The sequence below is a fragment of the Gallinula chloropus genome (genome assembly GCF_964237585.1).
Source record: "Gallinula chloropus genome assembly, chromosome: 10".
Taxonomy (NCBI): domain Eukaryota; kingdom Metazoa; phylum Chordata; class Aves; order Gruiformes; family Rallidae; genus Gallinula; species Gallinula chloropus.
In genome coordinates, this window is record NC_140095.1 from 12,869,785 (window position 1) to 12,887,874 (window position 18,090).

Sequence of the window (18,090 nt, forward strand, 5' to 3'; positions counted from 1 at the left end):
CTAGTTTGAGGAATTTTTGCCACTTCATTCTCACAGTTTGTGGTTTGGTATGGTAAAAGGAGTTAAGAAATTTAAAACTGCTTCTCTGTAACAGAGATGGAATGAAATTGTCAAATTTCATTGTTGAAAACCTGGCTGAAGACAGTCATAGAAATGTCTAGCTTGGGTACGATAGCTACAGACTGAAAAGAGTAGGGTAAGGGTTGGATTAAAAGGTAATATTTTGCAGATTGGAGGTCTTTTTGAAACCTTAATTCTTATCTTGGATGCTGAAATGTGTGAGGAGTTGAGAATTGCTGTGAACCTGGAACTGATAAATAGCCAAGGTTATTAGCAAATGCTTTCTTTATAGTTTGTACAAGGGAGAATGTGGTGGCGATCATGGCTTTTTGAAGTTTCATTGTTGAAGAACCAAGACCCTGCGGTAGGATAAATTGATTTTGAAGGACACGGTGATGTACCCCTGGAAGTTGGCAGGACACAATGTTTATGTTGGCTGCCGATTTTGTTAAATTACTGGGTGGGGGTTTACACTGTTGTCTGCCATTCTAGGAGTACTGCGAATCTGCGTTCTTCTAATCTATAGCACTTTCCTACTCTCTGAAGCCTGTAAGGAGGCACAGGTTCTCTTTATCTGAAGTTTTGGGAAGTATTTGCACTGAACATCCAAATAGTTAAAGAATCCTCAGTATATAATATCTTAATTCATAGCGTGTCTCTTTTTCTTGACAGGAATGCCCAAGGAAAAGTACGACCCACCTGATCCACGGAGGATGTACACAATTATGTCCTCAGAGGAAGCAGCTAACGGAAAGAAATCACACTGGGCAGAGTTGGAAATAAGTGGTAAGAAACTGGAAATGGTCCTTGGTTATGAACCCGTTGCAAGTTAAGAGTAGCCTACGTAGTATGGGCTTGGAGTGGAGCTACCTACCTTGAAGTGAGCCAGCACACCAGCATAGCAGCTGGAAGAGGTTGGGTTAGGATAATGTAGGGAGATGCAGGAGGTAATTTGAGGCAGATTGGGAATCATAATGTGTAGGAAAGTTGGGAAGGTGGTGATAGGAATGTAAGCTATTTGTGTTTTAAGATGGGGTTGGGTGTAAGATCGAATTTGTCAGAGAAGAGGGTGAAGTTGGGGATGATGCTGTTGCTTTAAGTAATGTAACCACAATGTTGTATTAGACTATGAGAGCATAGTTTCTACTGAAGTGGAAGCTTTTGGTTTAAAAGCATTTATAAATCTTCGTTCTGTTCTTGGGATGCAAAGTAAAAAAAAAAAAAGGTGAGAAAGCACAGTTCTTGGAAGATCTAGCTTTAATGTACTGTCTGACTTTCGGATCTTCTGTTGAAAACAATATAATGCTCAGAATTAATACAAATTAATTCCAACTGCTGTGAGACACCAGACTCTTGATTTGCAGAGTGAATTCTGTATTTTTCTACATAGAGTGTGTTTATAAGGAAATTTTAAGAATTTTAAAATCATGTTGTGATGTAAGCTGAGGCTGAAATTTTGCTTAAATATGGATGTTCTTTAAGGGACTGCAAAAATGTGATGTTTTGAAGTGACTGTCCAATAGAGCAGTTCATGGAAGGAGGGATACAGCGTGCTTTGAATTGTGAAGACTCTTTCCACCCAGATCATTGAATCTGTGTCTTGCTTCAAGTGCCACGTGCCTTAACATGTGAATAGCATTCTTTACTTGAAGGTTACAGATGCAGAAACCTAGTTAAATGCTGCTTCAGGAATCAGCATTCTATATCGGCATTAGGCTTGGATATCCACTTGGACATCTGCTGCCTCTGCATGGGAAATGCATTAAGTGATGGCTCTTTCCCTTCATGGCTGGTAATCTCTCTGTAGGCTGATTGCAGCTAAGAGAGGGGTAGGTAGTGGAGAGGGTGGGTCAGTGGTGTGGATTGGAAATCCTTCCAGCTCCAAGGGTGTCTTTGATTACAGTCACGTGTTTGCATTGGGGATGAAGAGGTGTTAATTCACTTTTTAATATACAAAGGATTGCTGGTTTGTATTTAAAAAACCTTTCCAAATAGCTCTTAATGAGCATTACTGCAGCATGAATCCTTTAAGAACTGTAGGCATTTACCTTGCAAAATAAAATGTGGTGATTTTGCTTTATAAATGCTCACATTAATAAAGTATTAAGTATTTTCCTTGCAACATACTTGGTCTACAGAAAGCCACAAGTGTTTTAACTGCTCTCATTAAAATCACTGAGCTTTTTCACTGCAGGCTTTTTATAATACCACCGACTTTGTTCTAGCACACTGGAAATGATACCTGTCTCAAACCTTTTGTTACCAGGGACTGAGTCCTGGGTACACGTGTATCAGTGCCTAGCTTTCCCCAGGCTCTAAATATGATTTCTTTTATTTTGAAAAAAAGTCATTTAAGGAAAGGAATTTTAATGTGTGTATGTTGGTATTACATTAACCAGACCCTTCTTAATATTGGTGAGTCACGGAGGAGTTTTTAAAGGCTGGTGCAAGTAACTTTGTGCCTTGGAGAAACTGGTGTTGGTACTCTGCTTCTAAATGCTTTTAGTACAGTGATAGGACCTGTAAATGAAAAAGGATCTGCTTGGGGCGTGGGGGGAGAAGATGGGACAGAAATCTTGGAGAGCAGAAGTGTTTTGAGACCTTCTGATGATATTTCACATTCCTTGCATGCAGCAATGTGAAAAATCTTTCTTCTGTCACACAGATCCACATTTCCACCCTTCAGTTTATACAAAAATCATACCGTCTCTTTAAATATCTGGCAATAGTCTATGCAGCTTTTAGTTGAATGCCAGTTGGAAATCCATGTTCTCAACTAAGCATTTTAGTCAACCTAAATATAGTGCATCTATCTGGTCTTGGCTGGATTAATGCCACAGAGTATAGATTTTTGGTTAGAAAGGAGTTGCACAGCAATAAGAGGCAAACTGAGGAAGCGTCATTAATCCCAAATATAAACTATAATTGAAAAAAAGATATCTTACACTTAATTACTGAATTCCTGGTCAGTTAGCATGTGTTGTTTTGTATGGTACATGAGAAATTCTTAAACCTTGAGGTATGAATTGGAGAAAAACAATCTGAGTATCCCTGGTAGCACCTTAGATTTACTGTAGGCATTGCCAAATGTGTAATTATTGCTAAACCTTTGTATTTTCTTTTGTGTGTTTCTCCCACAGGGAAAGTGAGAAGCTTAAGTTCGTCGTTGTGGACACTGACCCATTTGACAGCTTTGCATCTCAGTGACAATTCCTTATCCCGTATTCCTTCAGACATTGCCAAGCTTCACAATCTGGTATATCTGGACCTGTCCTCTAATAAAATCCGCAGTTTACCAGCAGAGCTCGGAAACATGGTGTCACTCAGGTCTGTAAGCTCGAACAGGAGGTAGAGCTCAGTTTAAATTTCAGCATGCTTTTTCTGCTTTAGTAAACAAAAAGCATTTCATAAATTCCATTTTACTTTTTTTTTTTTTCTGTGTCTCCCTGTATCCTTGGCATGGTCTGTGAAGCTGCAGCAGTGCTGACTTTCCTGTGATGTGTTCCAATGTGTGACAGTATGAAATGAGCTTCAGAAGTGCTCGGTTTGATAGCGATCACCCATTTTATATTTTTCCATGTCAGGTTTCCTCTTTTATGCATCTCTTCCCAGACTCTAACAAATCTTGATGTGGCATTTTTCTCTAAGAAAAACTGATGCACAAAAAATTTGCTTTTTAAGTCATAGTAAGGTAGGAAAAAGGTCAGATTAAATATTCATAAGCGTGCTATGCAAGATTTTTTCCTCTTTATGCATCTTTAGCAATTATTCTTAACAATAGTTCTTATCCTGTTTATTTTGTAATAACTGAACTTGTCTAATACCTTCTTCTTCCCACCTTTGCTACTGCGTAATTGCATTCCTGTGCAAACTGTGAAGGAGAAAAAGTTTCTGAATCCATCTTCCCCCTGTTACAGTTTTACAGTACCAAGATGAGTAAAGTTTGTGAGGAATGATACCTCCTGTTGGAAGTGAACCATGAGCAGTGGTGCTTATTTAGATTATAATTAAGACTAGCATTTCAATTAAAACCACTGTTATGTAAATAGACTAATCATTTATATAAGAGTAAATATTTACAGGCAACACTCTTTTGCCCTTGACCCAAAGGAAGAACCTTATCTTAGGTTTAATAGACAGTCACCAGTAATTTCCTTCATTGCTTTTAATTTTGAAGATGTTTGTGGACAGCTTTCTCAAATCCAGAATACACTGAGTCTAAAAGTAATGAGAATGTTCTTAGCAATAAAGAAGGCAGTAGAGAAGTGGACTGCCAGCACAGCTTTAATGAAAGTGGAAGCAAAGCAGGTTTGCACATAGAAATACCAGTCACTGCATTTCCTTCTGCTTCAGAAAAGTCCACTCTGTTGGGGACGATTAAACTAGCTGATTAAATTGGTACTAAAAGCTCGAATTCCAAAGCAGTTAAAGTCTCAACCTTGGAGGCTGAGCAAAGCAACGTTTCTTTTTAGAGCCTAATTGGCAGCTCTGTTTCATTGTGTGGTATATAGTTGTTTTCACCTTTGAAGCAGTCTGTTCTAAAGAAAGCTTTGTGTTAACTCTTTCAATTAAAGCCAGTTATTAGTAACAGATTTCTTTCCTTCTTTATGCATTCCTCGTGTATTGCAAACTAACAGTCCTAAATTTACTGGAATATTCTCAAATTCATCTTTGTACTTCATTAGCATCCTTTTATTTTCATCAGTCTTTTTCCTTTTAAAGTGTTGCTGTGGATGTGATACTCCAGACATATACTTATTTAAGTTTGTGTAGTCATCTGTAGTGTTACTATGCTTTCTTCACAACACTTCTCCCAATTTATTCTGGTTGATTCTATGAAGCTTCAGCTCTTTGAAGCCCTAAGACCCTTCTAAGTAGGAAAAGCTAAATCTTGTGAAGGTGAAATGGCCTAGGATCACACTAGTTTGTGACCTAAATACAGTACTTGAATCCGCATCTCCAGATGTGAAAAGCTGGTGCTTTAATCCACTGTGTGCTGTGTGTCCTCAGTAATTGCAGCTGATCCATGACTTCTTTTCACTGGGGTGGAAGTGGGGAAAAACCAGTAAGTGCATCCTACATAGTAGTGCTCTGTAGGTCTTAGGTGTGTTGGAGTTTTAGGTTTCAGGCTGGCTCTTGCTGCAGACATTTCCCATAGTTTTGGGGAAGTTGTTCAAACTAATGGTGATTCAACTCAGGGTAATATCCTGAGCCACAGAAGTCATTTCTACTCTCACACTTGAGATAATGGGTCTTCCAGCTCCCACATCTGGAGCTCTGGGCTTGTATGGCAAAGCTTGCCTGAGGCTCCTTGCATCTCCCTTTCTACTGCCAGCACTTGAAGGAAGAGGTGTCAGAGCAGTAAGATTTCTGATGTTTGTGGAAAGAGGAGGGGGGAAATAAACACTGTAAGATGTTATCTTGGAAAGCTCAGCTGTAAATCAGATTCCTTTGATATGCTTGAAAGAACTGGTGGGATTTCTGTGATCCCCTTTGCTGTGTAGAGGGGGTGGGTTCTGTGGAGGCAAGGTTCATTAGAGAAAATAATTCTTTTCATCCAAGAGAGAAAATGTAATGGTACCTACTACTGTGCCATTCTTCCAGCTCTGTGTTTTTCCTCTGGAAGAATGTAGTACATTTTTTGTAATTTATGGCTAACTTTTTTTTTTTAGACTTCAGCAGTGCTTTGAAAAACTCTTAGAGGATAAAGTAGCTTCCTAAAGAATAAACCAAGAGCTTTACAATTTCACATAGAATATGTAATCCCTAAAAATAATAGGCATTTAAATCTCAAATGTCTGTGGAAGTGCTGAGGAAGTAGTGGAGATGTTGATTTTTTTTTTTTTAAACTCCCAATCCTCTTTTCTACCTGCTGTTTGTCTTATAACGATAAACCCAAGAACAACACCGTGGGCTTCCAAGTTTTTCTGAAATACATGCTTTTGTCTATGAGATTTTGTGTTATCAAAAAAGAAAAACAACCCCCCCCCCCTCCAGTTGCCTAGGTGCGCTGTAGTCTGGCAGTCAGTTGAGCAATGGCTTGGCATTTCTAGATAATCCACTGAAATAAAAAGAAAGTCCTCTCATGTATCTTCCAGTATTAATGTGCCCCAGAGTGTCTGTAAGACCAGCCACTTCACCAAGGTTTCTAAATACACAGTGAAATGGAGAGAGATTCAAGGGAAGCCCTTGTTAGGGAAGGACCAGGCAGACTTAACTTTTGAAATGCAAGGCTAGAAGAGTAATCTAAAAGAGCTAAGGTAACCCCTGGCAGCCTTTCTTTTTCCTTTTCTCATTGCCCCAAAATCTTTCTGAGGTCTCTAGGCACCAAGTTGTGAACGCTTTGAAATGAGGTGGTGAGGAGAGTCTTCACTGCTTAGATGGGAATGGATTTAAGAAAGTGAAAAGCTCCTAACAATTCTCTGTCCAGTTCATTGGGGTATCAGGATTCAGGACGTGAATTCTGTTCCTGGCTGCATACTGGTGTTGTAAGTCAAAAAGCACATATTTTGTCTTAACACTGAAGTTATGAAAACAAATGACAGCAAATGACTGCTGTGAATGACTATTCCATGGTAATGTTATAGCTCTAATCATACTGCCATAATCATGGATTTTTTTTTCCTTATTTGTTTTCTGGGACATCATTTATTTTTTATTTGGCATTTAATCATAGAGGAATGGTTTCATAGTCTGGTTTGTCAGCACTGTTACTGATTCATGACGTGTAGTTATTGAAGTACTTAATTATTGCTACTGTTTACAAATTTTCTGACTTTTAGTGATGAATTTGCCAAACAGCTACTTTCCTCTGTACTTCAACGTAATACTTATTTTGTCTACATGTGTGTGCTTGAGTACAGCAGGATCTCCCTAACTATTGCTGTTTAGTCTTGGAGTTTTTCAATATTGTGGTTTGCCAGTGTTTTGTCTCCCTTTTAGTTAAATTTCTCGGTCTGTATTGCTGGAGGTCTGTTTTCACCTCTGATTCTTGCTTTACCTACAGGGAACTACATTTAAATAACAACCTGTTACGAGTTTTACCTTTTGAGCTGGGAAAACTGTTCCAGTTACAGACTTTGGGTCTGAAAGGTATTACTGCTTTTTCTTGGTATCCATGCTTTGCTTAATGAGATTGCTTCCAAGATAGAATGGCTGTAGGCTACTAGTTCATAAAATGCTACTGAATAGCAATCCCAGATGTAGTTACTTACTCCACACTTAGAAATGTTATTATTTGGGGATAATTTTTACAAAGAAAACTACTTTGGTGAAGCATTCCACATACAAAGCAGTTTACTTCTCTTTCTGCAAAGTGAGCAGAAGCTTTCCACTGCTTGCAGAGGGGTTGGGTACAGTGCTGCTTTAACTAAGGAACGGTCTGCAGTCAACTGTTGGTATTCAACTCCAACCAAGAAGGGAAAGTGCTTTGTACTGCTGTAGGGTACTCTAATGTTTATGCAAGCAGCAATTTAAAGATATTTCCTTTTTATTTTTTTTCTCTCTAAACCATATGGATCCTAGCTGTAAAATTGCTGATCTCGGGGGAACTTGTATCATGAAATCAGGAGCACTGAGTGATGCAGCATCTCTAAACACTGTTAAGTCTCAAAAGTCTGGGGTTTTTTTCTCCCCCCTTAAAACTGGGTAATTGCAATGTGCATAGGCTGTGAAAACTTTTACAGTCTGCTCATGGCGTTTGGCAGATGGCAGATGCTCTACTCAGATATCACTCATGGTGGATGTTTCACTTGTGTCAAGCAAACTGAGCAGAGATCCCTGCGTGTTGTGCCATCCCAGTTCTTCACTGCTGTCCAACAACCACTCTTGGGGTAGTGGATCAGAAGACAGATGCAAGAGGGAATTCGACTGAGCTATTCACACATCTGTGTTTTGTGGCTTGAAGACCTGAGATTTGAAACCTCTAAGTAGTTCAAAGTAGATGCAGTATCGTTTCTCAGAGATAGCAGCTTTAAAGACTAATAAATAAGTCCATGGTGGTTCTGTTTATTTTATTCAGTATATCTGTAAATATGTTTGCAGGAAATCCACTTACACAGGATATTCTGAACCTTTATCAGGAACCAGACGGGACGCGAAGGCTACTGAGCTATTTGCTTGATAATTTGGCAGGTACTGCAAAAAGAAGTAAGTGATCATTCTTAAAACATTTATTTCTGCTGTGTAAAATAAATGTGATTATCACTTGTATCTCTAAAATGTTCCCATAGTTTCAACAGAACAACCACCTCCAAGATCTTGGATTATGTTGCAAGAACCAGACCGTACAAGACCAACAGGTACTGGTGCACTTTTTTCTGCACTTTTTTCTTTTTCCCTGGTATAAAAGCTGTGGATCTTTACTATCTCTTTAAAAATTTTTCATCCTTAAATTACCCAATCATCCATGCAGTGCCGACCAGCCAGCTGAAGTAGTTCTGTCTCAATTGCAACACCTGTCCCAGATTTATCCATCTTTTACTATAATTTCTTTTTAATTATGTCCTCCTCATAGGAGTTGAGAATGTTGTCCACAATTAGTTATATAGTTGAATTACAACAAGCTTACTTGAGCATTTGTTGAAGAACAAAAACCAGAAGAACATGAGTTTAATTTCCAAAAAACGTAAAATTTTTTTTCTTCCAAGTAACCAATGTATCATCTTTATCTTGGTACTTTTTTTTGCTGTTGGGATTCAGGTCATACTTAATCTATAATCAGTAGATTTATGGAGTTTTTTTTTCTCCTGCATGAATTGTCGAAATTACAGCCTTTTCTACTTACCTGAACACCAAAAATCTTACTGCAATTCTCAGTTACTGCAGTGTCCTCTCTTTCAGGACTGAGACACGTTACTTTCCCCTATTGATCTTTATTAAGGCGGTTGCATCAAAGGTCCTGATGTTGATGTAGCTTGTCTTTTGCTATCACCTATTTATTTTCAGAACCCTGGGCTTTGGCTGCAAATCAGCCCGTGACGAGCCTCAATTTGATAAGTCTTCAAACAGCTGTCTTGTTTGCTGCTTACTGGGTTAACCATACAAAGATGGGGGTTGGGTTTTGTTTTCTAATTAATATTAGAAAACAGCTGCCAGGAGTCCAGCCTCGTAATTTATCTTTTTTGGACTAACAACATTATTTGTTTAGCATACATACATGGGCTGTGTTTTTGATGGAAGGAAATTAGGCATGAATTGATAAACTTACAGGAGACAAAAGCGAAGAACATAAGAAATATTAGAGATATATATATACACAATTGTTGTTAAATATATCAGTGTGTAAATGAAATTACTCTTCTGCAGCCTTGTTCTCCGTCATGTGTTACAACGTCCTCTGTGATAAATACGCTACCCGGCAGCTGTATGGCTACTGTCCATCTTGGGCACTGAACTGGGAATACAGAAAAAAAGCCATTATGCAGGAAATCCTGAGCTGCAATGCTGACATCATAAGTCTTCAGGTAAAAGATCCACTATTACTTCTTTTCCTTTTCTGTTCCTGTGTGCTGGTTTCTCTTATATTAAATGTATTTACAGTAAGTGGTCTGTTCTTAAAACCTTCTGAAAACAAAGGGGAAAAGAAGGGCTGTTTAGAACATTATTTGTTGCTTGACATCAAAAGAATGCTTTTCAACCCACACAGTTGGAATGTGAACCAGCAGCTGCTGATCAAAGAAACATACGTGGGGGTGTCTTTGTGCCTGCATGTGTATGTATTTTCAAATAAAAGGCTGAGATGATAACAACTCTGGGGATTGCAGAAACTCATTTATATTTTCTTAAAATAGAGATATTGCTCTCAAATTTGCATCCTCTGATGTACTTAATTCTTAGCTTTTTTTCCCTCTTAAATCTAATTTGAAAACGATTTACACTTCAGAAGAGTCTAAATAATATCAGTCTTCTGTATTTTGCTAATGGTACATTCATGCTGTGCTGTCTTACAACTTTATAGGAGGTTGAAACAGAACAGTACTACAGTTTTTTCCTGGTAGAATTGAAAGAACGTGGCTACAATGGATTCTTCAGTCCAAAATCTAGAGCTAGGACAATGTCAGAACAGGAAAGAAAACACGTTGATGGTTGTGCAATATTTTTCAAAACCGAAAAGTAAGTGATGTGCTTTGCAAAGCCTTTTGTTGTGTCTTCTCTGTTCCACATAATTTCTCAGGTCAATGTGTAGCCCAAACAGTTTGGCATTAGTCGCCCATTATGTAGCCATTCAGTGTTTCTCTTCAAGCATTCCTGTCATTAGAAAGAGTCTGTAGGAGAGGAATCATTCTATGTGTAATTAGCGATAGAAAATCTTACCCTGGAGTTGTAAGTTGAAATTTCAGCCTGTTAGAGCAGTGCATTAGGAGTTCACTAAATTGTACTTCAGTTGTTGAGTGTGCCAGCGTGTCCCAACCACTGGCTGTTAATAATGAAAAGTGAAGCAAAATGTCTTATTTTCTTCCGAATTGCTGAAATAAGACCTCAGGTGATGTTGACTTTTTGATACATTAGTCTTCTCATAAAGCAAAAGACAAGGCACTTAATATCACTGCTTGCTTCTGGGAAAAAAAAAAAAAGCCATTATTCAAGAGCTGCAGCACTTACTGTCAGTGTCATACTGTACTTGTACAGTTGTTTGGATAGGAGGGTAATAATTTCCCTTCCTCCTTCTGCTTCCATTCCTCTGTGTCCACAAGTAAATGTAGGTGCCAAGTTTGGTACCATCTGGCTTGGGAAAATTTTGTCCCTCTATTAAACCTGCATTTTGAAACTGATGTAGAAATGGAAACAAGTGTTCCCTCTCTATAGAGTCTGTCTGTCTCCCTCTAATATTTTAATTGAAACTAAGTATAAAATACCTAAAAATTACTAGGAAAACTGTCTTTTAAGTTCAGTTTAGGATTTTATGAAATTACCTGAATGGCTGAAGCTTTCACATCATAGATGTGTTTGAGGTGTACTTAAAAGGAGAATTATCTATAACTTTTCCTTTTGTATCTGGCTGCTGAAAAACACCCATGATGTTTCTTTCAGATTTACTTTGGTTCAAAAACATACTGTTGAGTTCAATCAACTGGCTATGGCAAACTCGGAAGGCTCGGAAGCTATGCTGAACAGAGTCATGACAAAAGATAACATTGGAGTTGCTGTATTGTTAGAGCTGCGAAAGGAATTGATAGAAATGTCATGTAAGTCCTAGCCAATTTAATTTTTTTAATGGATTTGTGTTTTGTAAATGATAGAAGTTGACTTTTGGTCTAGTAAACTGGAGATATTAGCTTCGTGGATGAGTATAACTTTGCACATTGTATGCTCAGGCAAATTTAGTTCCAAAGAGGATTTGGTGAAGAGTCTTACTGCTTAAATGATGAAGATTTCAGCTTTCCCTCCCCTGCCTTACACCTTTTTGCCTAAAAAATACAAAGACTTGAGTTTGAGTGATGGTTTTGCTTGGAGTTATGTGCAGGTATCAAAGAGTCTGTTGGTGTTAGTTGCGTGTTTCTGGGTCACGTATCCGCATCATTCTAACTTGTTATTTTCTTTGCTGTCATGCTTATACAACCTGCTTGTTCTGCCCTGTCATTCTTAATTTAGGAAATGTAAATTGACTTTCTAAGTATCGCAGTGGGTACCTACTCAGCCTGTGTCATGTTTATCCAAGTGATATTTTATTAATTCAGATTCTAACAAACAAGCCTTTTAAAAAGCACTTCTAGCAAGAGAGGTAACATACAATGTGGATAACTTAAAATTCAGAATTCATTGCTTAAGATATGAGCAGTGCTTGTTTACCATCACAACATGGAAGAAAACTATTCTAATTTAAATTTAGAATTACACCATTTGCCTGTCGTTAGGATTCGCTCTTATTTATGGTAATTCACAGTATTCTTAAATACATTAATGTTACCTGAAACGGGGTAGTCTTTCTGTTAATGGTCTTGAATGTGAAACAATTATTCCTAATGCCTTATATCAACTAAAATGCTTTGTTAGACGCAAGGGGAGTTGTGTGACCCCCTTAAACTAAGTTGTATTAACCTGCTTCAAGTTACACTGCTTTTTTTTTTTCCTCAAACATAATTTAAAAGTGGGGTTTTTTTTGTTGCTGATCATGTAAGGTAAATAATTGATGTTTAAATTTTAGCTGGAAAGCCACATCTTGGAATGGAAAAACAGCTAGTTCTTGTAGCTAATGCTCATATGCATTGGGACCCAGATTATTCTGATGTGAAGCTGGTTCAGACTATGATGTTCCTGTCCGAGGTAAAGAACATTATTGATAAAGCTTCTCGTAGTCTCAAACCTGGTGTTTCGGGAGAGCTTGGAACCATTCCGCTTGTACTGTGTGCAGATCTCAATTCTCTACCAGACTCTGGTAAGAGTTCAATTTCTTTTATATTTTTAAATGTGTAACAATTTAAAAGGTCTCACTTTTTTTAAAGGTATTTTCAACTTAGGAAAGATGTTGCTTTGTGTTGTAAGTCCTAAGGGTAGTAAAAAAATAGAAGGAAGAGAGAAAAGAACCGTTGCATTTGTGAGTGACCTTATTGCCTGTGCAGCAGTACAGCTGTGTCTGGTGCTGCAGAAGCATTTTCATGTTCACCTTACAATACAGGAACAGAAAAGAAACATATCTTCCAAACAGAACTGGAAACACGAGTATGTTGCTGGTAATTGGGTTTTCTTAATTATAAGTGTGAGAATATAGGTTGTTCTCTTTAAAGCTGCTGTTTTCTGAAGCTCAAATGTTCTGGGACTTCTAAAACTCAGTACACCTGCCAGAAAGGGATTCTTCAGAGCTCTTTGTTAGCATGCAACTCTTTTTGTCTTGGTGGCAACTTTATAAAGTGCAAGTAAACAAATTCAGTGTTTGCCACCTTGGCTTTCTCTGGTAGCCAGCTGAAGTACTGAACTTGCCCTGTCTTTCCTTCTAACTGCTAGATACTGAGTATAGTAATCTCCATTCCTGGTCCCCTTTCCTCCTGGCCACTGCTTAGCAACTCCTAATGTTTGTTAGGATTGATAGGAGCAGTTACTGCTCAGGAGTACTGGAAATGGGATTGTTTATGATCCCAGGAAGGCACGTATTGCTAGTGGCTATTACAGTAGCCAGCTCGTGTGTCTGATTGATTAGTTGTTCTTAAACCTAAGCTGTTTCTTATACCTTCCAGAACTGTAACACAGCTATTCTGAAATTAAGAGGCATGATCATAGCTTTCCAAGACACAAATCATGTCAATTGGGCTTTGTGGCCTCTTTAAAGTTAACTTTACGTGAAGTAGCATTAACAAAGATTTCCAGCACTTTAGCTGAAGAGCATTAAAGGCCAAGGCTTGATGCTAGAGATGAGAAGAGGAAGCTGCCTACCGATCACCTATAGAATTTTGCTGCCAATTTTTTCATCTTCACCCCAGTCTGCTACTCCTTGTTAATCTTCTCTTTTTTTCTAAGCATTTGCCCCTGACATGTATATACATTGTCTTTGCAGTGCTTTATAAGAACTGCTGCTGGTTGTATTGTATATGTGTTTCTGCTTTATATAAGCAAAACATTAAGTTGCACATATGACTTGAAATACCCACTCTGCTGAATTTTTTTATTAATACCTTCTTGTCTGTATGACTGTCTCTTAATAGGTGTTGTTGAATACTTGAGCACTGGTGGAGTGGAAACAAACCATAAAGATTTTAAGGAACTGAGGTACAATGAAAGTCTCACTAACTTCAGCTGTAATGGGAAAAACGGAACAACAAATGGAAGAATTACACACGGTTTCAAGTTGAAGAGTGCCTATGAGAATGGTCTCATGCCTTATACAAATTACACGTTCGACTTCAAGGTAAAGACTTGGCTGATGTTTTGGAGAAGTTTTCCATTTTGAAGTTTAATAATGTGATTTGCAGTATTAGACAGTTTAACAAAGAATTTAGTCTGCTTGGGTAACTAACAGTAAATTCACCAAAACGTAGCAAAGGGGAGAGCACAACACTTCAGTCTTCTAGAAACCAAATTTTCCTTTTGTATTTTAAAACTCCAAGCTGAATGAAACAGTACAAACAGAGGCACTTAAGCTGTCAGCTGCAAGGAAATAATCCATGTTGCTCTTGAAAACGCTGTGCTCCTTTGCCCAGGGGGGGCAAAGATGGATCTTTTCCTCTTCAAAATCAGAGGAATGGGATTTCAAGACGTACAGGAAGTTGGAAATTATATTTTGTTCTGTAGTTTTCCTAATCTGTATTGAGCAGCCCATGGGATATAGGAAGCAGACACCTCCCAAGTCGATGATGTGCTGTGAGAAGGAATGGCAGCATTTCAGTTGTAATACTGAGCTCACCTTCAGAATAGTAACTTGAGTCAAGAATATGTGCTAATAATGGACTCTTTCTCTCTTTCTCTTCTTGTTTTAGGGTATTATTGACTACATCTTCTACTCTAAACCTCAGCTAAACATACTTGGCATTCTTGGACCTTTGGATCATCATTGGTTAATAGAGAACAATATAAGTGGCTGTCCACATCCACTCATCCCTTCTGACCACTTCTCACTTTTTGCACAACTGGAGCTTTTGCTGCCTTTCCTGCCTCCTGTAAATGGAATCCATCTCCCTGGCAGGAGGTAGTCAAGTACATTTTAGAGGGCAACCTCAATCTAACCTGTACAATTGTAAAATCTGAATATAGAGGAGTGAGGTATGGCCAACAGGGATTATTATTTTTTTTTTCTTCTTAATAATCTTAATCTTAAATCTAATTATTTGCTAAAGACATAGTAAAAGCCAGGTGCTATCAACAGACACAATTCTGAGCCCAATATACTTTGTATACTGTTCGACAGCGATTGGTGCGTTTGCGCCTTTCTTTAATACGTTACAATTAACCTTCCTGTTTCTTTGATCCAACGTGACATTTTCATGCCTTGAAATAGGGAATTGTTATACAGTATATTCTCTTTGCACAGTTATCTGTAGCACTACTTTTTTGAGGCCAGTAGGAACATCCACAGAACATTCTTCCGTACTTCACTCCCTCCTTTTTCAGACTTGTTTGTAAAATAGAGAATTTGAATTTAGCCTTTATTGATTGTATATGAACAACAGAAAACCTGATTTATGAGATTTTGTACTTTAAAAAAAAGAAAAATCAGATTTGGAAAATGATTGTATTGTAAACTAAGGCTAAATTTTTATCTGTTTTCATGTGTTATAAAGGCCAGCTTGTAAAAGAGGTTGTCACAGGTTTTCTCTGCTAATGATTTGCACTGTTAGGGTTTCGTTAGCCCTTTTGTACTACTTTTTATGTTCAATTGAGAACGTTGCTTTTAAAATCCAACCCTATAAAATCTTAATATCTTACAGAGATAACTAAATACATTCTGTTTTATTTCTGATTTAAAAATAAAAGAAATAAAAAGGAGAAAAGCAGGGAGTTCTCACAGAACAGGTAAGCGAAGCAGTGAATATAAGTAGACCTGTATGGATTGAAAGCTATTGAAGTGTATACACTCAGATATTTTTCTCATCTCTAACTTTGGAAGTAAAATTTAGGGATATTTGTGTACAGCTTCTTCATTTTCTGTTTTAAATACTTGTCCTATCTCCACTGTGCCTGCTTAAATTTGTTCTCAACTAGCACTGCCTGTGCATGCAGAGAGATCCTGTGCATCCTCTTTTATTTTTTTAAATAACGTTAACACTTGTGAAAATTTTATGAAGATACTTTTGTATAAGCTGTGGCATCTTTTTTCCTTTGTGAAGCATTGAATATCACACTTCTTGAACATGTTCAGGTTATGGGTACACAGTTTCTAGCTTCTAATACCCATGCACTGCTTCTTTCAGTGTCATTGCACAGTGCTCTTTTTCCCACTAAGAATTACTATCATGTGAATTCTCTTTCGTTTAAGTGTGTTCCTCAGTTTCAGAAAGTATAATTCCTTGAATGAAAAAAAAAATATAAATCTAACCTTACATTTTCTATTGATGAAGCAGTGTAAAATAAATGCATTTTTCAATACAGGTCCCAAAGACAATTCTTCAGATCATTTTTTTTTTAAAAAAAAGTGACCAAGTCTTATTTTAAAAGTGTCAAGCAAAGACTAAAGTTATAGTGTACCCTCAGTGCCATTTGTGTCATGAAGCCAAGTATATAACAGCTTACAAATTTAACTTGTCTATTTGTATCCTAAGAGGGAGAATTTATCCATCTCCTTAAACTAAAACAACTTGAATAATCAATGTAAAAAAAAAGAAAAAGGAAAAAAAAAAGGAGATAGAGAGCTTGGTCTTAAACAGCTTTTGTTTCAGCTGCGGGCAGGGAAGCAAAAGGACACTGAGCATTAAGAGAAGACTTTCTAAATATTTTGAATTTTTATATATAAGAGTGGATTGGTAATAATGATTCAAAATTTTATTGAAAAGTAGTCAGCACATAAGTGTGCTCAAACCATTCTGTTTTCAGCTGAAAGTAAAACTCGCAAACAGTTTGGGTATGTAAATGTACATTGTTTTAGAATTTCAATAGGAGAAATTTTGATCTTGAATCCTTGTCTGGGACCTGATTTCTTGGGGTTATTTTGCTTTGGTTTTAGTTGTGAAAACACCAAACATGTCCAGTTTATAATCAGTACATTGAAATGCTGGTAGTATTGCTGTAGTAGACTTTAATGCGTAGTGTTATTTTTTTCTGTTTGTTTTTTTGGGTTTTTTTTGTAAAGTGTGAATAAAAGGTGTTTTACTCATGTTTCCTTAATGATGTCTTGGTAATGTACATCACGACAATTTCCAGTGATGATGAGGCAATTTAGCTTGTCAAACTGAGCAAACTATTTTTCTTTTCTGATTTATCTGGATTGTGTAATGAGTCCAGAAAGCTTTACAGAAGGGGAAGGGAAGCACTTACTCATTTTGTATTTCTTAGAGGGGGATAATTTACTTTAATAGATGCTGGAGCTTGAGTGCACTTGTTAGATTCTAAAGGTTTGAGCTTTATCCGATACGTGTTCTCCTGTATTGCTTAGTCTTAAAAAAGCTATATGAATTCATGACAGCATGTTAAAATAAGGCCCCTCATGCTTTTGGAGACACAACTGTTCCTGCTTAGTCACCTTACAGTCTAAGGGTCTGTGTAAGTAACTATTTCCTCCAGCTTTTATACTTGTCCATCAGGTCCCAATCGAAAACCCACTGAATACATTGAAGGCACTCCTTTGACTTCACTGGGTTTTAACTGGACTGCAGCTGAGACTCGGGGGCTGAAGGAAGGACAAGTATTTTCAGTGTAGGGAAAGATCAGCTGGCACCAGAACAGGGCTGGGCTAAACTTTGTCAAACAAACTTTCAAAGGAAATGTTTTCCCATGTCCAATCTAACACAAAAGTCTCAATTTCCAGCTCTAACACAGAATAAGGCAATAAACTTGCGTCTTCACGAAATCCAAACGTTGGCTTCATAGTTCTTAAAGTGAAAAGGTTATTTGCAATATTTTCATTCCAGGTGGTTTTTGGGTGTTGCCATAACGTACCTTCAGTGTTCATGTTGTAAAAGCACATACAGCAAAAGTCACAGAACATCCTTGGGGTTGAAAGGGTTTCTTTAGGTTAGGCCAGGCTTTTTTTCCACTTCAAGTACAGTCAGCCATACCTTGTCTAGTTTTATTTACGTTTAGTGAGAATCCTGGGTGGCAAAAGTGTAAATCAAAATACACCTTTAACTAAAAATCAATTAGAGTACGAGACTAATACCATGAGTTACTGCTTTTAACATAACACAAGTTGGGGGGGAAGCATATAAGTCAGTGTGTGTTGTAATTATTTTGTCCTTTTAACAGCTTTAAAAAAAAAAAATTAAAAATCGGTTAGCACTTGACAAAAGCAGCTTAAAGAACGTTGTATATATGCATCTTTGATGTAACTCCAGCCAGTCTCTCATGTTGGGGTTATTTTTTTTAGGGCAGACTTAGAAAATAACTTACAGTTTGCTTTTTCAGCCTCACAAAACCTGCATGAAAGACAAAATAATTACAATCCCATTG

The 18,090-nt window shown here is 37.5% G+C and overlaps 1 protein-coding gene across 2 annotated transcripts; it reads left to right on the forward strand.

The window, feature by feature from the left end:
- Window positions 1-734: 734 nt before the first annotated feature.
- Window positions 735-14,681, forward strand: CNOT6 (CCR4-NOT transcription complex subunit 6; the record flags this gene model as incomplete). Of its 2 annotated transcripts, none has more annotated exons than XM_084268496.1 (11): window positions 735-846; window positions 3,201-3,387; window positions 7,067-7,152; window positions 8,104-8,208; window positions 8,292-8,360; window positions 9,367-9,524; window positions 10,019-10,173; window positions 11,092-11,246; window positions 12,206-12,436; window positions 13,698-13,900; window positions 14,469-14,681. In XM_084268496.1, the coding sequence occupies 11 exons, from the start codon at window positions 735-737 to the stop codon at window positions 14,679-14,681; spliced, it is 1,674 nt and encodes a 557-aa protein (XP_084124622.1). The 2 variants fall into 2 exon arrangements, with proteins under 2 accessions (XP_084124622.1, XP_084124623.1); XM_084268497.1 differs by having other exon boundaries at window positions 8,104-8,193.
- Window positions 14,682-18,090: the final 3,409 nt, after the last annotated feature.